This window comes from Bradysia coprophila (genome assembly GCF_014529535.1).
Source record: "Bradysia coprophila strain Holo2 chromosome X unlocalized genomic scaffold, BU_Bcop_v1 contig_173, whole genome shotgun sequence".
Classification (NCBI taxonomy): domain Eukaryota; kingdom Metazoa; phylum Arthropoda; class Insecta; order Diptera; family Sciaridae; genus Bradysia; species Bradysia coprophila.
The window spans coordinates 5,221,132-5,245,566 of NW_023503302.1; the positions used below are offsets into that span (position 1 = coordinate 5,221,132).

Sequence of the window (24,435 nt, forward strand, 5' to 3'; positions counted from 1 at the left end):
ACTATTGTAGAGTTATAATCTTGGATCTTTGTATATAATTTTACTGTTTATTGCAAGAGTGTGTTGGTGTGAGGGAATAGCAGATTAATGTGGATGCTGCGAAGGGAGATCAACTGTGCTAAATTGACACTAAAACAATAGCGTATCACGGCTAAATGTCCAAAGTAAAACACTCTACCAACCTTGTGATACTAGCAAACTCACTCGTGTGTTTTTTGAGTGTCTACAATTATCTTTTGGACAAGTGCAGAGTTTGTATGTATCGCAAGGGGTAAGCTGCTTTGTAATGATCATTTTTCGCATGAAGAGAAATGTTAAGAGAAAGCAGGACGGTAATAACAATACTCTCTCTAGCATCAAAACTCTCTAAAAAATTCGATTTAGGGGGGAAAGTAAGTTTGAGAAACGCTGATTTTTAATATGGCTAAAAAACAACAACAACAACACGAGGGAACAAAGGAGCAGTGACTCATAAACGTATTTACCACCTTAATAATTGTAAGTTGGTTGCTAGAGAGAGTATTGGTAATAACTATGTATAACAACAAACTGTGGATTCTGCACCTTCCTTCACGACAGTGTACTGCAGAATCAAAGAACAAATTGCCGAACTGAATTGACTAAAACTGAATTGCTACTTCTTCCGAACCGGTGTCTCAATTGAATGTGTAAAGCAGGTGTAACGAGTAACGTCCATTAATAAATTAACGAGGGGTAACCGACTCGGGTAATTGACTACACACCCTTAAAGGAATTGCCGGAGTAATTGATGGAATTATAATATAAGGAATTGACCGGTATTGGCTGGAAATACGTCAAATTGTAGTAAATAAGGTTTAGTATGATGATCGGAAATTCCTGGTACTTTTTTCCGATCATCATACTTATCTGTATTTAGTCTAATTTACTTTCAATTCCCTTACAATGTATTAATGTATTTCCAGTCAATTACTTTTGATTCCTTCAATTTCGAGTATTTCCAGTCAATTCCGGTCAATTCCTCATAATTCCATCAATTTCACGTATTTCCAATCAATTCCAGTCAATTCCTTTTAATTCCATCAATTTTACGTATTCCCAATTCCCAGTCGTTAATTCCATCAATTTCTTGTACTTCCATCAATTACAATTATTTACCGGAGTATCCGGGAAGCTGCAACATAGCTGTTCCAAATTTTAGTTTTGTCGAAAGCGTTTCAAAATAATCTGTTCATTACAAAACGCTCCATTAAATTTGAATTCAGTCTCTATTTGACAACTATATTTATTGTGAGTCACAAACTATTTCCTACAAAAGAATATGTCGCAATGGAATAATAACGGAAAATATCGTGGAATTATTTCGAAAATTCGTGGAATTGTACAAATTAATTGGAATTATAGGAAATAAATGGCGAATCCGGCAAGTATAGCTGTTAATCCGGTAATTGAAGTAATAAAAGGAATTGAAAGCAATTAAAAGGAATTAGTAATTGATTTGCCACCATTTCGGTCAGTCGGTTACCCCTCGTAAATTAACCATTCCAACAATCGAATTGACACCAGCATAAAATTTAAAACTAGAGTTGTACGAAACTTTCAACTAAAATTTTAATTTCAAAACGTTCGAAACAACAACATACAATCAAACTGGATTGTGGATCTTTCAGCCTTTCTTTTTAAAGTATTCTTTGGATCCCTTAACATCGGGCTTGATGGTATCGGAATTTTGCTTCGGATCCCAATTGGCCGGACAAACTGCAATTTAAGCAACAAAGTCAGTGAACACCGATAATAATTGTATGATCGAAAAAAAAAATTCGTTTACCTTCGCCGTGGTTTTCGAAGAATTGTAGCGCTTTGATCAATCGTAAGGTCTCGTCAATGGACCGGCCAATTGGTAAATCATTCACCGTTTTCTGACGAATGATGCCATTTTTATCGATGATAAATGTGCCACGCAACGAAATGCCAGCATTTTCGATCAATACACCGTAATCTCTGGATATTTGTTTGGTCAGATCCGACAATAACGGATATTGTAGTTTGCCAATACCACCATCCTGAAATGGACAATCGAATAAAGAAAATTGTTTGAGATAAAGTTGTGATGAGTGACTGTGTCTCCAACGTGTCACGCTAATTCATTGAACTGTATGAGCAGTTACCGCTGATGCTGTCAAGGACGGTAAGATTTATGAGTATCGTCAAATGAAATTGGTAAGGTACAGACGGTATAGAATAGCCAAAAGACTATGTCATGGTGTCGGTATATGTGTGTATGTCGACATGACGGGTTATCGTACCGGAAGAAATGGTGCGACAGTTCAAAGGTTTATGATAGAATTCAATTACGTTTTATGTATGAGCGAAGACAATTGTCATAACCAACCGTACACGGTGCTGCTAAAGGTATAACAATTACCATAAATCTGAATTGATCAAAAACCAACCTTTCTATCGGTGTTACACCATGCCAAATGGCTAAAATGCGAATCAACTGACACTCCAACGACGGCCGTGTTCAGATCATGGAATTCTTTCATGCGATCGCTGAATGAAACGATTTCGGTGGGACAAACGAAAGTGCTGCAAAAGACGAGACAATTTTTGTTGTGGTTGTCGTCTTAACACGAAATTTTCACTTCACTTACAAATCCAGTGGGTAGAAGAACAAGACCAAATACTTTCCCTTGAAGTCTTCCAATTTAATTTCCTTGAAGTCACCGTCCACAACAGCTTGACCCTTGAAAGCTGGAGCTGGCTGTTGGACGTTGGCCGCTAGCAGTTTGACCCCTTTTTAGTGTTTCAATTAAATGGAACATCTGAGTCTCACCGGAATAACGAAATGGAAACAAAAGTCTTACCAGTGTGCAGAAATTGGTTGTTATTCACTGCATGTGCCTTGATGAGAAGTTGAGACATCTGAAAGACGGACGTTCTGAGTACCGGTGTAAGCAATGGAGTGTAACACTTCCTCTATCTTACCTGTCTCATTAAATTCCATTTCGAGAGCATGTCTTTGGTAATTGAGATTCAATAAATGCGTTACGATTATGAGATTCGATGGGAATGCAATATTGCACAGTGTATATGGGTAGAAACGTTTTGTCATAAAATATACTTTCTTTCACTTCTGTCATGGCATGCATGGCGTAGTGACTACGCCATCTATAAAACTGCACATGAAAAACTCTATCAGAAAGATTTCAAAATTTGGGGGCATTTCTCCGCCATTCACAACACAAATTCGACTGATTTTCAAATTATTGAAGTTCCGATTTCTTCTGAAAATTGCCATTGGCGACCTTTGATTGATCCTCGCTTTGATCACTGGTCAAAGTCAACTTTTTACTTTTCTTGCATATATTTGATTTTATCATAATACTGTGGACTGTATAGAGTGGAAATAGCAAATAACCGGATGAAAGTAACTTAAAGCGTTTCTCTGGTGAAGATGAGAGTGGTCCAATGTACCGATAGTCGAAAATTTTCAGAAATCGATTTATTGCCACCTGAAGTTTTCCCAGACCCAGTCTGAAAAATGGCTTTTCGGAGTCATGGATCACTAGAATTTCTTGTTGATCGGTTTCGTTTGAGCCACAGCTTTTCATTATTATTACAATTTCGATCATTTCAGCAGATCTTTCCACATAACGGCATTTTCCTATTTTTTTTTATTGAATGGATGTTATCAGACGAACAAAGTGTTTCCGGATTGACTATGATTTGCTCTACACATGGAGAAAAACAAGGAGTCACATTAATTACAATCCGTTTCTCTTTACATCGCATGTGGATTGAATACTTTCAATTGGACTGTAATCGTGGAAAATGTGACTTATTTTCTCAATGCCCATGCAGACTTTCTTTTACCTTACTAGAGAGGTAATGTGGCCTTTCCCTCCCTAGGGAAAACTCTTTACAATCCTCGTACAGTTTTTAACATTCAAAAGTATCGACAAATTATACATTTCTTATTTCTCCAACTTCTCTCATTTCTCCATAACGAGTATATGGAGAAATGAGAGTAAGTAAGCAAAATAAGAAATGTATAATATGTCGATACTTTTGAATGTTACAAACTGTAAGTTAAAACCCAATACAATACACGGGAAATAATGTGATATCTCGCATCACGATGAGTAAACGTATCACTTTTACTCATCGGGATACGAGGATATCACATTACCTCCCTGGTATAGTAATATACTATTTATTCGACGATCGAGAACGAAAACGCAATGCGTTTATTGGCGACTGCTACAGTGTTTACTGCTTTAATATAGGCTCAATACAAACAACACACACTCTACGGGTGGAAAAGTGATGTATGGATGTATGGTCGAAAAGTGATGTATGGAAGGTGCCCCTTATTTTTGATAATGAACAAGTCGTCCATACAAAACAACTTTACTCTTCATCCAACAATTTACTAGAAATACGTTGTTAGTAGATTATTCCTACCTGTAGATGAGACTCTAAAAAAAGAACAAACTCCAAATATCTGCTAACTCTGCATGATTATTTTACGATTTAATCAACAGAAAGCTTCTTTGATTTTCACTCATTTGCAATGCATATTGCATGAACTTAACTTTCACATTTTCAAAATGAATATGTTTTGGAATGGATGAGCTTAGCACATTAATCATACACATTACCCAATACCCATATATACACAGTTCTATTTCATCGTTGAGGCGATTCGGAGCCATTTGTGCAAAAATGAGGATGTTGAGACCACTTTCCCTGTGGTACGCTTACACAGAAATGTATGAGGAAAATGTGGAAAATGCAAGAAGCGCACGGCGAACGTGTGTAATTTGTGAATGAACCCTTAATCAGCTACGATTTTCAGCATAAATAAATCGAATTTCTGTTGATAGTTTGTTGTAAGGTAGGTAAGGTCTGTAGAAAGGCTAATGTAAACAGTCAATTTTAACGGTTAGTGAACTAATTTTGTTTATCATCAAGAGGGGTGCCGACGAGTTTAGATGGAATAGCTGATATAATCAAACACAAACTTCCTTTTAACCCCTAACCCAACGGTATATTCGATAGACTGAAAGAAGGAACATAAATTACAGAGTGCCTGTTTGACTTTGTAGATACTTTTGTTAGAAATTGATATTTCAATGAATTTCAAAGCTTGGGATCAACATTTAACAAAACGAAATTTTTATATCCGAAAAAAGAGCGAAACTACGAGTAAACACATAATTTTTGGCAACATTTATAACATGGTAAATTTTGCGATAAAAATCCTCAAAAATATAATTCGAAGTAAAGTCAGACATGTTGAAGCAATGACAGTGATGGTTTTCTCATCACTCCAATTTCATTTTGGAGATCATGTGGCTTTTAGCTGTATCTCATAAAGTATACATATATGGACTGAACTTCGTAGAATATCCTTTAACGATTTTCAGGTAACAGAAACTGAGGTGTGTGTAGTACGTAGAGGGGTCGATGTAGTATTAGCCTAATACTATTAGGTAAACTTTACAAGGAGCGGAAAAAACAGGTCTAATTTTTTTAAAGCAAATTTTGTGGGCTAGACATTTAGTTCTTGGTCATCGTCTGTGAATGACCTTTTTGTAAAAATTTTTTGGGAATTGTACAAAAATTTGGCATTGCTTCTCATCTCTAATCTAAATGCAGAAAAGGGACATGTCCACTTAGGCGAATTATAAGAAAAATGAGATTTCATTTGTTTATCATTATTCCCAGTAGGCTGATGATGTATTTTTTTCTAAAGCATGAAGAACCCTCTGCTGACTCCGTCAGACTATTTGAAACGGAGTTAAATCAATGAAATTTCAATTTTCGTATAATTCGCTAATTAGCTATGCCGCTTTCCAAGACATATTTTCAGGGTTTTTTTCTAGAATTTTCTTCGGGATATTTCGAGCATTTTACGAGTTACAAGAATTTTGAGAATTTTAAAGAATAAATTTCACGAAAATAAGTCCTGTCTCTTTATGAATTAATATACAACTTTTCGAATCGAGATATTACATCATCAATGATGCTTCATCATCCATAAATTATTTTCTCTAACAAATTTTGTAGACTTTTCGTTATTGACAAGAACAAGGAGGTTACTTACATTGCTCTTTAAAGATCTGAGTAGTAACTTCATTTATCCTTTTATAGACGGCTTTGTCCTCTGTTATTGACAGCCACAAGAAAAATACAACAATTTTATTTATAATGAACTCTATGATTACTAACGGTAGACCAAAAGTGTTGCATTGTTGCATTTTTGTTGTATTTAAGTACAAAATTTTTTGAAATTGTTGTATTAAAACAACACGTCTCCTAAGGGTTTAAATCCACTTTATAGTTTGATAAAACTATCCACCTCATCATTATTCATGAAAATGTAGTCATGTTTAAGAGGACATATGATGAATATAGCAAAGCCACGAAAGAGTAAAGTAAACCAGGCAGGAGCGCTTGATTTACAGAGGGTAAAGTAACCTTATTTTTTGCGAATAAAATTATTAAATCTATGTCAGTGTTCATTTGAGTTCATTTTCATACAGTGTGTTAGGTCCCTCATTTGACGTTTCAAAAATGAACCGCTCCTGCCTGGCTTATTTTACTCTGCCGTGGCAGATCTAGTAGCGTCTCGTTATCATTTTGTAATGTATACACCGCGTCAACATTAAGAGGCACCGGTACTTTACCGAAAAGATTCGAATAGATTCGTGGTCGGAATTGCGGTCGTACATTTTTCAAAAAGGATTCTGATGAAAAGATATTAACAAAAATGAAATACGAAACACGAAAATGTAGGCTACAATTTTAGCTAAGTGCCGGTGCCTCTTAAATAGTCCAAAATTAAAAACTTTTGCAAAAAAATGATGAAAAGCCCAGTAACAAAGTAAGTACGAAATTTATAATCGGATTATGGCAGACAGAATTCAGTTCAATTTATTGGGAATCCGCGTTTTGTTGTTTCAATTAAACATAGGCATCATTTCAGTTATATTTTTTTTATTCACATGTACAATATACATTTACAATCATATTATGATATACATAAAATACTTTTTTTCCATTATGATTCATTTTATTGATCTAATATCTTTCGTAAAATATTCTATAATATTTTGGTGAGATAAACATTCAAAACGGTTGAAAAACATTTCGAGAGGAAAACGATATTTAGATATTATTATGTGGTTGCGGTGTGTTTGTTACGGGAAGTATGGTTTATATTTTGCATTTTGGTTGTTGGTGTTGTTGTGCCGGTGGTGAAGCTTTTTAACAAACCTTTTCATACTTTTTGTAGCAAGAACAACAAGCTGTACGTTTTCGGACTACAATTACAATAAATTTGCCTACAGGGGAAACAAAAGCATCTGGATAATCATATCCTCCTCAGTGGCTATGACTTTGATACAGAATATTTTACTTCAGGAGTTTAAACGTACACATTTTACAGAAATGTGTTTGGTGTAGTTTAGTCAACAATGCACACATACGAGCAACTGGAAAAATGTTCCAATGGATGTGGAAGTGGACCTATGGACCAGCACTCGGCGAATTTGGTACTATTCGATCGGTAATGACTCCTGCTACACGATAAACGTTTAAAATTGGAAAAATCCGGTACTACCCCACCCCATAAAATTCCTATACGAAAAACTGAAAACATGATTGAACATGATTGGACAATACACTCACGGAATTTTGAAAACCGACACATTTTCTGTTTCTGTGTTTTACTTGAGTTTGTGATTTCTTCATATAAAAATACATGCAAAGTACACAACAAACCAGTAAACCTCGAAACAGAAAATGTGTCGGTTTTCAAAATTCCGCGAGTGTATTAACGCAATTAAAGAAATTACATTTGGACGATGCACATGGACAATTTTGTGCCGCAGACGTTCTTGATATTGTCTCGCGTCTGGTAAATTTAGAAGAATTGACAATAATCAACAGAAGTGAAAGCGATGAATTGACCGAAAAAGTGTATTCTGAAATTGTAAATGTTGTTGAACGTAGACCAAACGTACTGACACTAAAATCTAATTTTAGACAGAATTTCCTGGAAAATTGTGATGTGAATCGAAAAGTTCAATTAATAAATTTTATTTGAGAATTTTAATCAATTCTCCAGCATTTACCTGTTCCGAGATGCCGAGAAAGGGAAAAGCGTATACAAAAGCCAAATTAAACTGCATGCTATTAAGCATATTATTATTATTACTATTATGAATCACTGGTTGTCGTTGTCGCTATGTAAGCGGAAGGTACTGTTTTTGGAAACTAAGCTTCAAATGTGATAGATTTTTGTACAGATCTACTACATTTCTAGTACATTTCACCACAAAATAAGACATTTGCATTTCATGGATATTTGAAGTTATTTCACCAGAAAATAGAGCGCAAAGTATGAAGTACTGACAAAAATTGTAGCGCCTCTTCAGGCTAACGATGGTTTCCTATATATAGTCATTTAAGTGAACATAATATCAAACTTAACTCAAGATAAGTTTTTATAGTTCTGAGGGTTCTGTTGATTTTCAACGTTCCACATGCATTCCATCAAATTAAAAAAAATTCTATTTTCATTTCACCCACAGAATGAGTGCAACAAATGAAAAGTTGTATACGCATCTGTTGTGCACGGTTGATTTTAGACACTTTTAGGCTACAGCTCACGAAATTGCCTAAAATCTACCACATTAACAGATACGCAAATGCCTATTATATGCTTGCTCAGAGAATCCTCATTTGTAGACTGACAGGCTAATTTATTGTAACATTATTGTGAAAGCGAGCCAGTGGTGATTGTAGTCTCACGGTGTGTGAATAGGGTAACATTTTTTATTAATTATTTTAGTTCATGTTCCGTAAATAACAAAATTTTCGGATCACTCGTTTTGAATATTTTTCTCTCGTCTTTTTTATATCTACAATCTATAAATATAATAATATGCCTGTAGGTACTAATGACTAATCCATGATAATATATTTTCATCTCTCTACTTTACACAAAGTAAATAGTTAATGATAAAGTTGATGAGAGTTAAAAGTTGGGTATAAAATATTCTGTTTATGATATAGCAAAAATGTTTTTAATTATAATTTTCTCTATAAAAATATGCAAAGGTTTTTTTTCATCAAATATTTGCCTTACGCAGATGAGATTCATGTGGTTTTAACTTATTTATTTTTTATGTTTAAAAAGGGCATGCATTGGATTTCAAACGATCAAAAAATCACTTATTTTTGCTGTAACTTTTACAACAAACCATCCTTTTTTTTGCAATGGCAATAAACGATGTGCAGACGTAAACAGAACAGTCCAAGGACCGAAATCTACCTTTTGCACGCAAACGACTCACTTTACATAGGTTCTCCATGCATAGAAAATGGGACTTAACTGTCTCTCATTCTCTGTGTTTGTTTTTTGTGCTCGTAACATGAACCGTCTAATTTTTTTTTTAATCTTAGCAGAGGAACCTCTTAATCACACCATGTCCTTCAGAACGATAATTGTACAGCCAGCGGCCTCGTGTCATACTTACACATCTAGAGCCTAAGGCCCGAGGTACTTTTACTCACCGTGATACGAGATATCATATTATTTCCTGTGTGCAGTTTGCTATTTTACTTTACGAGTGAGTTAAAGGGTTTTCCCTTCAAAGTAAAGAAAACTCACGGAATTTTGAAAACCGACACATTTTCTGTTTCGAGGTTTACTGGTTTTTTGTGAATTTTGCGTGTATTTTTATATGGACAAATCAGAAACTCAAGTAAAAAACAGAAAATGTGTCGGTTTTCAAAATTCCGTGTGCGTACTTTGCAACTCGATTGCATAAATAACTATTTTGTGTTGCCTCGACTTCAACTTGAGCAAACGCATGCACTTATGTAGGAATAGTTCCCTCGGTATAGTAATTCTTTGATACTGCAATTATGTTGTTTCTCTCCTTGTGACTCAAATATCTATTACATGCAAAATGCGCAAATAGTTCTTTAAACAGGAAAACTCGACACACGGAATGTGTTATGTGAATTTTCTATAAAAAAAATCGCTGAACTGTCAATATATAGTCATTAAATCGTCAACTGCTTTTACCAGAATTAAGCTTGCATTGCATTTCATGTTTGTAAATACTTAGCTCCAACCCTTTTTTCATTTGAAAAACTTTTCGAATCGAGATATTACATCATCAATGATGCTTCATCATCCATAAATTATTTTCTCTAACAAATTTTGTAGACTTTTCGTTATTGAAAAGAACGAGAAGGTTACTTACTCTTTAAAGATCTGAGTAGTAACTTCATTTATCCTTTTATAGACGGCTTTGTCCTCTGTTATTGACAGCGACAAGATTAGACACGAAATAACAGATTTTATTTCCCGTGGTTAATGAGGCATTATCGCCTACGGCTCTAGGTGCAAACACCGCACTTGGCAAAACGTTCTAAATAAGGGCAATTGTTTCAATCTGTCGAAAATAGTTCGACCAAAAGAAGTAATTGAATTGATAATAATATTGGTGATATGTTTGCCGTCCATGAAAGGGTTGTTTACTACTTAGACATTTTGATATCAAATGTTTCTTACGGATTCTTGTCCAAGATTTCAAGTTTTTGGCTCAATACAATAAAAATTAAAGAAGTTGCAAATAAGACCAACTAACCCATGTTTTTATCCAATACTCTTTCGGAATAACTCAAAATTCTATCCGGTGGCATCATTTACACGAGCAAATTGATTTTGAACCAACTGAATTGTTCGTCAAGATACAGTGAATGGGCATAATGCAGGTTTACAGAATATCCATTTCACTACAAATATGATTTTGATAAATATAACAAATAAATATTTGGCTTAGCCTTAATGATCGTAATACGACATTATCACATTGAATTATAATTATTTCTAGTTTGATACGACATTATCTCTATAATAAACCAAAAATAAATACGTGCCATTTCTCCCAATCATTTCATAGTTTGTCGTTCAATTTAATGCACTTTGCTTATAATATGTTCCTTAAAGTACTAGATTCGCTATTCGTGCAATGCATGTACAAGTTAAATACAAAATCTAGAATGTCATATTCGTGCATTGATCGAATAAAGATGAGTCTGATTAAAAATGCACATATTTATCTTGAGTTCACTTCATAATTTTAATATTTTTGGTCTATTGGAGTCGAATTCATTTGGACCAGTTGTATACCACGATTAGATTTTGCAATAAATTTCTTTTATGTAACTAATTGTTTAACATTTATGCTAGACTCACCTATGTATAATTCGTAGTGTCCATTTATGTTTAATTGTATTTATTATACTCTGTGTGATTATACATATTGATTTTACCAACAAAAACACGTATAATATCTGGGAAAACCATTGAATGATGATGTTGATTTTGATTCAATCCATGTCACACATTTCTTATTATACTACCGAAAAACATTTTGCTTCCATTTATACTCACTATCTTTAACTTTATCTTTAATGTATTCTCAAATGAGCTGCCATAAAGTGTACCATGTACTATATTTTTGAGAAAACGTTTTCCTATATATTCCCGAAAATATAGGAAAAATTTGGAAAATGTGGTAAACTTCAAGAAAACATGGAAAAATGTTTTCCCAAAAATAGAACCTGATAAAGATCATTCACAAGGTTTTCGAAATTTTGCATCGCACTCCTAAATCCGTCTGCACCTTCTTATTAAATATAAGAGGTCGTACACAAATGATGTCACATCAGGGTAGGTGCTATTTTGAGGAAAACGTTTTCCCAATTCTTTATACATTTTCCCACAATGTTTTTTTTTTGGGGAATATTGCGAAAATTTGGGAAAGCATAGGGAAAAATTGTAAAAAAATTGGAAAACATTTTCCTCTAAATAGTCCCTGCGTCAGGGTACAGAGAACTAACTAAATGAGACGCTAGTTCAGTAAACTACTTTTTCATTGCTTCGTCTTTGATCGAAAGATGGATAATATTGAGATTATAGATTCGGAAGAAGTTTATTTTTAGATCTATTTGGCTTGTACAGGTCGAATTTGACGCAATTCCTTATTTTTATGATTCAATATTGTCTTCTAATCACGCAACGTTCATATTCGCGTCGACGAGGCATCTAAACACGCCGCAGCTATTGCAATTCATTACACATCCAATCCACTTTCACCATACAAAAATCACGTCAGGACGAAAAGAGTTTGTAAAATATTCAACTTAACGCGACTAAGTTGATAAAAGCACACTTTCGGTTCTATACTTTACTTATCATTCGATTTTAAGAGGAATGGATGGATTCTCGCTTCGACTAAAGTAAATAATAATAAAATTTAGGGAGGAAAAATATGACATTGCTTTGCTGCCTGTGCTGCTTGAAAGAGATTTTTACATTAAATAAATTATTATTTGCTTTGTGTCTCGGAAAAATGACGAAATTTTAATAAAAATAATAATTTTGAAAATGATGAGATGGGACTCGTATATTGCCTCAATATTTTTTTTCCTTTAAAGCAATTGTGCATATTCAATATATGAAAATGGGATTTTTCTTTAAACATCGTACCACTTTCACATGTTCTTGCCAACTTGTTTTATGTTTCGGGTTTTACAGAGATACATATCATGTATGTATAGTATACATTGTATACTGAAGCAACAACAACAGCTTTTGATGATACATTGTTTACATCGAAGTCTCATCTGTAGTCTCTCCACTAGGCTCTAGAAAATGAAATAGTTTATTTTCATGATCATGATGATGAAAAAGGAAGCAAATCTATAAGTCGTCGACGAGTAGCTCATTTCAAACTTTCGATAAGGATAAGAGTAAAAGACATTTGTTACACATATATCTTGAAAATGTGTAGAAGAACCGAAATACATTTCGAAATACATAAACAAACAAGGTAACAGAAATCCTCAAGCGCTTACGATTTTTATAGAATTACCTCAGTATTGTAATACTTTTCCAATATTTGAGCTATCACATTCACCATATTCGTTCAATTCGCACAGTATTGCTCAATATGAATTTTGATAGCACCAATCCTGAGTTTTCCATGGAAAATTATTCAATATTTCCGCCAACAGATTAAGGATCCACAATTTCATTTTTTTTTAATTTGTTGGAGGTGTACTATCTAAATCTTATTGTCTTACCTCCGATGGAGGTCTAGTCGAATCTTGTCAAATGAAACAATAAACATAAAGTTTCCATTTCGGTCTAGACCGAAAAAATCCGCATTTCAATACTCTCTATGCGATCACGAAATCTGTCGTATTTCGATACATGTTGCAGAAAAATACTGTTCCTATGGAAAACGTAGTATCCAAATTGAATATAAAACAACATATAGAAACCCAAGAATTAAAAAGAGAAAATTGGGACAAATAAAGATCATTCGTTGTTCAGCAATCACACCAGCTATATCGTCTCATTAACAAATACGATGACGCAAACAATTTATAACAGTATGCTTCGAGACGCTGTGTTGTGTAGTATCTTACTACTCGTTGCAATCTAGCATCAAAGGCAACATTTCTATGATTAAAAAACACACGGTGATTTTCGATTGTTTTAAGGCAAAATTCCAATTCCATCGCTGTTGTTATTGAAATGTAGCAAAAACACAAACTGTTACCTTTGATATACCTACTTTAAAAAAAGCCTTGAAAAGCTCATTGTATTCCTTTTCAAAGAAATGAAAATACGCCATAAATGAATAACATGAATGGAGACGTGCGATCTGTATATGTTACCCTTTTCTGACGTCAAATCCTTCTTTTAAATTTAATCTGGTTGAAAAGTAAAGTTATGATAAATTGTAACATTTTCTCCTTAGGCATTCGTTTCAATTAGCTTTTCGTGTTTTAGTTTTCACTAGGGTCGAAAGTGGCTTGTTCTTGGGCTTATTACACGTCTAGGGAAAACAAGAAAATCGGTTTAGGGTTCAAAAACATGTGATAGTCATTTTCCTAACGCATGTTAAAAGGCTTTTTTAGCAAATGAGAGCGCGAGCCGGAGGTGCCTCGGCTTTACTCTAAGCTCTACTTTTCAACTTTGTATCCCGTATTATGTAAATAACTATTTAAATAGGAATGGTTCCGTTTCTCCTTTCTCAATAAACCACATTAGTGCGCTAACTTTTTTCACTTTTGATTTTTCGGTGTGGACTCCCTCTATATCAGGGCCATTTTGTCGAAAATTCGTAAAAATTCTTCAAGTTTCTTAAAATTCTTGAAACAAAGATATTTCGAAAGTTTTCAAGAAACTTCAAGAATTGTCAGATTTTTTTTCAATTCACTAACAATACAATAACCCAGGGACTATTTTAGGGAAAATTTTAGGGAAAATCGGGAAAATTTTAGGGAAAATCGGGAAAATTAAGGAAAATAGGGAAAATTAAGGAAAATCGAGGAAAATTATAAGGAAAATAGGGAAAACTAAAGGGAAAATAAAAAAAATAATTTTTTTATTGCGTAAACCTAGGCATTTTTGAATTCAATATTCGTTTGTTCTGCATTTCACAGTTGTCAACCGCCACAGTTGTCGGGGTTTTTGTACTAATTATAGATGTCTGGGTGTTCTGTAAAGTAATCAGTCAATCTAAGTATGATTATTTTATTTGAGGAACAACGAGAAGTTTGCAATTTCGAAACATTTAAGGAAATTTCACAATCTCGTTGTGAAGAATTCACTAACTAGAGCGAAAAAAATTATTTTGGTTTGAATTATATTCTGCGCTGATGTTTTTAAGATTCGTCATATTTAGAATACGAAATGGAATTTAGACTTATGAATTTAGAATTGTTTCAGCAGCTGGCTTACTGTTCCGTACACATCAAATTAAGCATTTTGTTTGTCTAAGCTGTTATTCTTCTTTTCTCTGATTGCTCTATTTTTCAGTCTTATTCTAAATAGCAAACGAGAGCAATGTTACTAGAGAGGAATAAATGAGGAAAATGCTACAAATTATACGAACGGGACAGTAGTGGTGAAGGTGATCTTTAAAATGATTAACATCCTTGACATAGTTAATTTGTCACTTGAGGCAGTAGTTAATCAGGAATATTTAAGAATAACTTTCATGTCAGTTGATATAGTCGTTTTCGAAATAGTAAATAGTAAATAGTAAATTCAAGTTATAACATCGGATCTGAAAGGCCCTTTCAATAAAAACGGAAGTGGGAGTCGCTAATAAGGGTCTTGAGAATAAAAGACATAGATACGTCAGTTTTCCGATCGGTTTGCCGATTGAAAAGTTAATTATTACAGATACTACAGATCTCCTGACCATAAAATGGTAAAAAACATAAAATTGACCTCTTTTGTTTAATGATATAAAGATGTAGACATTAAATGTAGACGGATTGGGAAATCACTAAAAATTGCAACTCTTTTGCAATTCTTCTTAACGTAAGCAACTCTTTTGCAACTTCATTTTATGATTTCCTCTCGGTCTAGACGAACTTTATCCGATACCGAATAAAGTATTTAAATCACTGATTGCTAAAGATTGCTGGTTGCTAAGTGATGCGAGATAATAAGCCTGACCGGGTTATTAGATTTTGATTAGTTATCATTTGTAATGTATAGTTAGCGGTTGACTGGAAAGTTTAGCTTATGATTCTGAAGTATCTAGTTAAATGAATTTCGAGTGAGTTCACCTTGCACGGTGATTATGGACAATAGAAAGTTACGATTTAATGAAATTGTGCTTAGTTGGTCATTATTTTAAACTAAAAAATTGTTCTACGATATGCCTAAAAAATCGAATTAACAATCGCTATTTTGTTGACATGTGCCTAAATGGAAATTTTGCGCAATAGATGTGAAAATTGTCAATCCGAGGCGAAGCCGAGTCCAGTTTAGGTGCAAGTTAGCAACAAGATTTTATGTGCAGAATCTTCATTTTTCCAAACGTCCTTTCGTCAGTACTCATAATGAGATTCTATTAGATAGAATTCTATTTATTATTGATAGAAGAAGTCTCAGAGACTTACATTAGTATTTAGATAACGTGAAATGTCGTAATGTGTCGAGATGCTGGTCTAGTTCGTCATTCACTACAAGTTATTTTCACCATTGGACAGAAAAAGGACTCGATGGTTTCTATCCACTTTGAGATGACAACAAATACTTTCAGGAAATCGTCAACCACTATCAAACCATTTATTTTATTTACCCATTATTTCTGGAATTGAGTTTTGAAGTTTAATTTAGAATTAACGTAAAATGTGGAAAAATAGGGAAAATCGGAAAAATTCAGGAAAATAAAGAAAAATAAGGAAAATTGGGAAAATCAGGAAAATTAGGGAAAATTAGGAAAATCGGGAAAACGTTTTCCCTAAAATAGTCCCTGCAATAACCCGAGGGGGAAACCATTCTTTTTTATTGATGTGATTAGCATGATTAACCAGTGATTAACATTATGACGAATTGGTGATTTACCAGCATTTGACCGGGGGAATCGTCGCGAAACTACAAATAAACGTGAAATATAGCGGTTAATCAAAGTTAATCACCGATTAGCCGTTTGGATTTACAAAACTTATGTTTCTGATTAACAGATTAACTGATTAACTGATTAACCATGTTAATCACAAAATAGTGGTTTCCCCCTCGCAATAACCTATAGAGAAGGACCGAGTTGGTGACGAATGAAAGGAAATGATTTCATCTAGGATCCATTGAGTTTTCGAAGCAGAGAAATTTGTGGCGTTTGGGAGAGTGCATAGTGTCGCCTGAACTAAATTGTGAGGAAGCTATCGTCTTCTCGATTGAGAGAGCAATGTTCGAGGCGCTTATATCTATATATCTATCTGTCTACTGATGTCTAGATTCTCCAAAGTCATGATTTAATCTCTTAACCGGTCGGGAGATGGATTTATAAACGTTTTATGTGTGCAAAGAAAAAGACTTTCTCTGCCAATTTCTTTTTGTACATAAAATGTCATGTGAAAGATGTGCAGACTTTCGTTCATATTTTCAAAAGACGAAAAATATTGTCAAATCTAATCTTAATTCCTTTTAATAAAATGCCAATAAATCATTCCACGGGCAAGTTAAGGCTCGAACTTTTTCTCTTTACCGACGAAATTCAACGGATGGTTTCCACAGATATTTCAAAAAGAAAAAAAATGTACAAATAAGATATTGTACATACTGGAGAAATATCTTTTCTTTCTTTCTCCCTCACTCACTCCATCTCTCTATACACTGAACGAAAATAAAAGTTATGTTGAGTATAAAGTACAGTACATTTCGAGGATATTTTTGAGTTCGGTTTTTCGTTACATCATACCAAATTGCCTGTGTAAAGATAAATAAAATCCTTGACAGTGATCGAAAATAATGTTGATTCAATGAGTTGAGATAGCAAATTGAAGATATTTTAGTCCTTAATTTAGACATTTATTTTCGTATTACGCTTACATAAGTTTCGGAACGGGATAAACATGCTGGAAATAAAACACCCTGTGCCCCCTGCAGACAACTACATTACAATGAAAATGACTTTTTTATTTATGCGTAAATGAATTACTGTTGTCTTTCCTTCTTTGTCATTTCGGGTGGTTAAATGTAATTTTTTTTGTGTCTTGATATTTAACTTTAAATACTTATGTCCGGTATTTGTATGTATGAATCTAAATTGTTTAGCTACTGATAATTGGACTCAGACCATTAATCTAATTTTTGATATTTTGTTCGGTATATTTCGGTCATGACAAATATTTCACATCGTCTCACGTTTCGTCAAACTCACTGAACACCAACTGAGCTTTCAACAAGTCTAAAAAAATTAAACAGAACTGAGGGATTCTTTTGAAAAACAGCTTACCGAAATCGGACGCATTTTCCAGTGGACTTTTTTATATGTGCCTAGAAAGGTATTAGACCCTAGAAGCCAAAACCACTTTCAAAAAAAATCTTCGAAGTTTGTGTGGCTGGTGAAAGGTGATCAAAAATTTCTCCAGTTACGCGAGCCGTACAGGGGCGTGTGGGGTGTCATCAGAAAGGTAATCACATGTACTATTGAGCTGAATAGGAACTTATTGGGTTTAAAATTCATCGACACTGAAATATGAATATGTGCAGTTGAACTTTGAATGCATCTATGATGAAATATGTACACCTAAACATTTTAACTTCTATTTCATCGTAGATGCATCCAAACCACATAAGACCCTATCTGGCCCAAAAGCACATTCAATTACCTGTCAAATGACACCCTACACGACCATGTACGTTTTGTGCACCTCGAGAAATTTCAGTAAGAACAGTGTAAGTCTTTGGTTGAAAAATTTAACAGCACGTATTTCAGTGTCGATGAATTTAAAACACAATAAGTCCCTATTCGGCTCAATAGCACGTGTGATTACCTTTCTAATGACACCCTACACGACCCTGTACGGCTCGTGTAACTGAAGTAATTTTTGTTAGAAAAGTGCAAGTTTTCGGGTTTTGATCACCTTTCACCAGCCACTCAAACTTCGAAGAATTTTTTTGAAAGTGGTTTTGGCTTCTAGGGTCGAACTCCTTTTTAGGCACATATAAAAAAGTCCACTGGAAAATGCGTCCGGTCCGATATCGGTAGGCTGTTTTTCAAAAGAATCCCTCACTGTCAAAATTAGGTCTATTAAGATTTTTGTGTGGGAAAGGTATAACTAGCTTGAAACGGTTGAAACGCTAACACATTTTTGCTTTAGTACTTTTTCCCTGTCATCATTTGCTTAAGTTTGAGTATGACAACAAATCGCTTTCCTCAAAAGGGTCTTTGAACAAGAAACTTTTTCAGTCGTGTTACGATCGGTAGTAAGATTGATGAAAAAGTGTACCTTATACAAAAGGGCGTTTCAAAATTGATATGGTCAACTGTAAAAGTTTTTATGGCTTGCTCAATGCGAAAGTTCACCATTACATAGCATCTTACCCCCTACGAAAGTGATCCATTGCATGAAGAATATTTGCGGTTTCGTATGCGGAAAGCAATAAACCAGAATACATTGGATGATGAATCCATCAATTCGGAATAAAAATACAAATAAATGGCATTCTATGCACAACAGTCATTTTCGTATAAAACAATAGTACTGTCTCGCTGGGACATTTTTTGTTGAGGCGTGTGGGAAGGTTGTATCTCGAGCCAAAGGCGAGGAATATATCCACAACGCCCCATCAAAAAATGTCCCAGTGAAACAGTACGGTGCTTTGTTATTCTGCGGCCAGAAAATGCCTTTTGTTTACATGGTAATGACGCATTTTCTGGCCGCAAGACAATTTCAAATACAGTATCCAATGAATCCACTATTTTTTTTTATCAAAGTACTAGTCTGTGAAAATTTACTGAGTATTACCTAGGACGTAAACAGTGAATACATTCGCTATATTAAATAAAATAAAATTGTAGTTCCTTGTTTGGAAACTCAATAAAGCAAATCAATGGTTCAAAAAATCAACAACGGTAAATTGAGCACTGTTGCAATTTCTAACCAACTTGAAGCGCTTCTCTCACTTCTGCATATAATCTTTCTCCTCAATTTAACTTTGATTATCAACTTCGGAAGTACCGTAAGAACGTTTTCCAAGTAGTTCCAATCATTTGTTCACACAATTTACCTTCGGATTTAATTGTGTGTAAAATAATGCACAAACCGAGCGTCTTTCAATCACTGCAACCATTTTCAAGGGAAATTGATATTTGATGGTATCATCACGTGTTGTTCAACAAGTTGAACGTTTCAATGGAATTTAAAGTAATCTGTCGCTGTGGATCTACAAATACGAAATCTGATAAGACCGTTTTGCCAGCGTGAATGCTGTCATCGTTTTTTCGCTGCTTGATCCACATCGCTTTTGTGGGATTTATATCAACAAAAGCATGCACATAATGTAAGATGACTTACCATTATTTCCCATGTATAATTTCATAAAAATGAAATTGTACAACAGAAATTCCCTACAAAAACCTTCCTCTCTCTCAATTTACATTTTTACACAACTCATCTCCATCATTCATTTTTTATTTCTTCTCTTCATCGCTTTTTCCATTGATTCATTTTCATTTAAATTTTTTTTGCTTTTCATTTTTTCCAATCTGACATCATCAAAAAAAAATTAATAAAAAAAAAAAAACGCCGACGTGTACAAGTGTTATATTGCGCTAAACAGATATTTCGTTTATAAATCGATTTTCATAATATATTATACCGCATCCACACACACACACCTTACAAAAGTCTTTCCAAGTCCTCACTCTCAGCGTCGCTGGTTATTGAATCTGTGTCCGTAAATTCATCACCTCGATTTCGATAGCAGCAAGGTGGCTGACCGTCATCATCAACATCGCTCCAATGCTCAAATTCCTCTTTGTGATGTTCCAGCAACATTAGCGAAGGAAATAGCATATCACAGCCGCTGCAACTAAAAATAATTTTTATTTAAGGGTGGAATAGGCGGGATTTTTTTTATTATTTAAATTTGTCTCTGTACGAAATAAGCCTAACGGTCTCATAGGTTTGGAACAACAATTGTGTGATCATCATCTTGAGGAGATTCACTCAGAGAGAAATTTTCCGCAACAAAAAAGCAGTGTAGTACCTTAGCTTACTTTATTAGCGATGGACATCATTGGAAGAATTTGGAACACAGAAACTATTGCAGAGTTTATTGCTGGCATTAGATATCCGAGCGACGTTCTTCGGTCAAAAATAAAAGGAAAATTTAGAGTTTTCGAGCAAGGATATAAAAGTTAAGGACGCTAAGAAGTGAACAATAGAACTTTTCAAAATTTAAAATTTTTCTCGCTCGCTCTGCTCGCGATCATTTCCTACCTACTTAATATCAACAGCCCAGCGCGCTGGAATTGTTAACCCGACCCTTGAAAAATCTCTTTCTTTGTTCATTGCTATCGAGCACAAGCAATGTCAGGTAGAATTACACATAACAGATAGCAATGCAAAACTGCCATTTTAATTGCTGGTTAATCGTCAGAAGACACTTTTATTTATCGATATTCAAGCATTACCTTAAAGCGTTCGAGTCTCTTTCTTATTTCTGAGACAATATGTTCGATTCACCCCTCGAATAAATGGAAAGCTGTTCGAATGAAAATGTTTATCGAAAATTCATTGCTTTTGAAAAAGGAGGAAACGACTTTATGTGTAGTCATTCAGACCCATATTGTTTACTGAGGTGATTGCAAAGCGAAAAAGGTGGAGAAAAATAAATTCCTGTAAAATTGGTAAATAGAAATTTAAATTTTACAAAAATATCCTACACAACGAACACGAATTGATGAAAAACACATGACTTTTGCTCGCGCACACAGTTGCCCATGAAATTATATCTTTTCAGGGTGTTTTTTTCTCCATTCTTTGTTGTTGGTAATATTCGTGATTCCTTTATCCATTTCCGCTAGGTATTTTCCGAAAATATTATTATAACATGTAACCGTAGGCGAAGGTATCTTGAGGTGGTTTCGTTTTTGGTTTACAGAAAAATAATTGTTTGTTTTAATGGACGACTTCGAGCTATTTTGAAATTTGGAAACACCGCAAATCATTAAAAAAAATGTTTCCAATGAAATAAGCGAAAAAGAACGTACGTTTACCGTTGAACATGACTACGCGGTAACAGTAACATTCGTACGCGGTGCATAAAGTTCTCATTCTGAAAACCGTTTTAAACCGTCTCAGTGAGTGTGCGGTTGTACATTATTAGTATACCGCCGAAAAAGTATGAAAACATTATATTTGGAGGGGCGGCTTCTTTCAAAATTCAGCAATAAATTATCAGCATGGATCCAGATAATGTTCAACATTTAAACAAGAATTTGCTCGAACTGATTGTTGTATTCAGAGGAAAGTCGCTTCTACCACACCGTTTAGATTGAACGAATTAGTTCTGTTTTTAAATTATTTATGGATTCCCTTCTAATGGTACGTAGTAGAAAAGAAGATTAAATTATTCATGGGTTTGTAGAGGCACTGCCACTCCGATCTTTCTATATTTAAAAAAAAAAAAATCCCCGTGTCAACGTTTGGTCAATTATGTTTTTATGGAGATTCACTGCCCTTTTTACCCTTGAGTTTCATTCTTTATATTAATTGGCGTCTGGGAAATATAATGTGATATAACTTGACAGACATCTCATCATTATATTCACATTTGGTTCGGATGGACTTGGAAAAACAGCCTTCCAAAATTGGAGAACGGTTGGCAAAAGTCGGAAAAGAATCAAACAATTTTTATGTGTGGGCCATCTAATTTCGGGATTTGGTTCAGTTTGTCCGATTAGAGTTATATATACGGCTGTGATAATATAGTTTGTCAACGATCCACAGGGCAACAATTTCACACTGTTAAAATGTGTGTGCATAGTGCGTCGCTTCACAAAAAAAAGGAAAGGGGCAGTGATTGGTGCAGCAGATATCAAGGGTGTGTTTGCTCTAATAACCACTTTCAACTACCTTTCGTTACTATAATATCGAATGAAGACTACGTCTACCTTCGATATTGTACTAACGATAGGTAGTGAAGTAGTTATCTAAACTGACGGCACTCAGGTATCTATCTGCATCAATAACTGTACCGTTCCCAAAACATTTTTTTTTGTGAATTAAGCGGCAGCAAGGATTAAATATTGCATTTAATCTGAATCTGTGGTCTTTAGCAATTGTTAACTAGAGATTTATCAGTGGCCGGCCTCCAAAACTTCTAGGGAAACATTTGGATTTTGCAGTCGTATATGATTACAAAATTACAGCATTCGTTTTGGAATCCGAAGTAGTGTAAGTTTTGATATGCTTCAGATTCTGCGCCGTCTGGCCTCGAGGTTCATACTGTACGTACTTGTATACAACACTGCTCATTTGTTTACTCATTTTGTTGTCAATCAATCTACTATTATCGCGACCAACGAACGGTTTATTTTATTCCTATTTAAAGTGGTAATCAGATGCATACACACGCACAATTAGATTACGTACAGATGTTTCTGTTCTCAGTACGAAACGAAAATTTCAAATTTATTTTTAAAATTCGAAATGTGACTGAATTATTCAAATGAAAATTGTTCGGTTCAACCGCAGTTTGTCAGCTTATTTTAATAGCTTTCGGTTTTGAAAACATTCCCCTTCCCCTCACTCTATATTTGATGTAGACTTATTTTGTCTATTGAATTAACCTTTCATTTGCAACCATACCAGTTGATGCGGTATATCGTTCGTAACAAATTATAAAAGACCCCACTCACCATTTATAAATTTTCAGAATTTCAAATGATGAATAAACGTATAAATACTAGGAGTACACTGTAACATAATATCTGTCTGTAGTCTGTATATAAATGGAACAAAACCAATTTGAGGTAAATTAAATGTACATTTCAACGAAATCAATTAGATGATTCTATACATGCTACAGTATGCTGCGGTTTTGTTTGGAATATCATGACAAGCTTGAGGACCACGCGGACCACGCACACCATTCAATTAAAGTTTAGAGTTTGTGCAAATCTGATTTTCATCGGCAGTTAGTTAACTAACATCTTAATATATAAGAAATACCCCGAAAATCGAGGTTCTCAGCCAATATCATCGCTAGACAAATATTATCCGTAGTGTCGCGTGTATTGTCGTGTCAAAAACACAAGCATGTTAGCGGTTCCAGGGAGCCCACTCAAAATTCGGCCTCCTTTTTAAGGAATAAAGGAGTATATTTCGATAATTTAAGGAGCATTTCAGGAGTTTTAAAATATGAGATTTTGCATTAAATTTGATGAATTCGATATTTTTTTGACTTTCCAAAGTCATGTTAAGGATATATGAAGTAGATTTTTTGGTGTTTCTCAAAGAATATTCTTTGGAAAATATTTTCCGAATTTTTCACAAATATTTTATCAAAGATTTTTCCAAAAAATGTTTACTCTAGATAAGATACCCAACGTACCCCTATGTTCACGCAGTTAGATTTTTAAAAAAAATAGCCTAGTTTCTTACTTTTTTGTCTTTTTTTGATTTCATCTTCTTGCTACTTGTAATGCCTGCATTTAAAATCATCTGTGCCTTGGCCACTGTTGATTTATTTAATTTACGTTCGCTAACTACAGCTGACGAAGTGTTATTACCATCATCAATTAACTTTTCGGCGACTTTTAACTTTAAAGTCTCCTCAGCTATTTCAGCTTCGATGCTTTGAATGTTTGCCTCTTTCTTATGCTTTTCGTTTTTGTCTGACTCGTTTTCTTTCGATTTGGTAATAACGCCTTTCGCTCTTTTTCTACATCTAAATGTAAAAAATATCTTTTACGGGCCGACGAGCAGAGGTCTAACAATTTTCGAATAATTGGAAAATCTTCCACTTTATCGTAGAAATACAAAGTATTCTAACTCTATCCGAATAGCCGCAATCGTTTCTTCTAAGAGCTGCTCCTTGAA

General features: G+C 34.3%; 2 protein-coding genes across 2 annotated transcripts in view; both read right to left on the reverse strand.

Moving 5' to 3' along the window:
• Positions 1 to 1,568: 1,568 nt before the first annotated feature.
• On the reverse strand, positions 1,569 to 3,117 carry LOC119068309 (peroxiredoxin-2). The gene is made up of 6 exons (XM_037171850.1): positions 2,968 to 3,117; positions 2,847 to 2,904; positions 2,634 to 2,775; positions 2,433 to 2,568; positions 1,808 to 2,042; positions 1,569 to 1,737 (listed from the first exon to the last, which is right to left on the reverse strand). The coding sequence occupies exons 1-6, from the start codon at positions 2,995 to 2,997 to the stop codon at positions 1,646 to 1,648; spliced, it is 693 nt and encodes a 230-aa protein (XP_037027745.1). The 5' UTR covers positions 2,998 to 3,117; the 3' UTR covers positions 1,569 to 1,645.
• A 16,220-nt stretch (positions 3,118 to 19,337) lies between these two features.
• The window catches only part of LOC119068020 (hybrid signal transduction histidine kinase M), a 67,695-nt gene continuing 62,597 nt past the window's right edge, over positions 19,338 to 24,435 (reverse strand). Inside the window, exon 4 of the mRNA XM_037171381.1 lies at positions 19,338 to 20,419. Coding sequence (XP_037027276.1) covers positions 20,227 to 20,419 — 193 coding nt within the window. The 3' untranslated portion in view covers positions 19,338 to 20,226. The remainder of the gene's footprint in view (positions 20,420 to 24,435) is intronic.

What these genes read in the sequence shown, in the direction of transcription:
- LOC119068309 (XM_037171850.1), bottom strand. Translation starts at nt 2,997, where the DNA reads ATGCTCTCGAAATGGAATTTAATGAGACAG. An exon ending in AATGGAATTTAATGAGACAG is followed by an intron (nt 2,905 to 2,967) that starts GTAAGATAGAGG and finishes TCCGTCTTTCAG; the next exon opens with ATGTCTCAACTTCTCATCAA. An exon ending in GGTGTAACACCGATAGAAAG is followed by an intron (nt 2,043 to 2,432) that starts GTTGGTTTTTGA and finishes TGTCCATTTCAG; the next exon opens with GATGGTGGTATTGGCAAACT.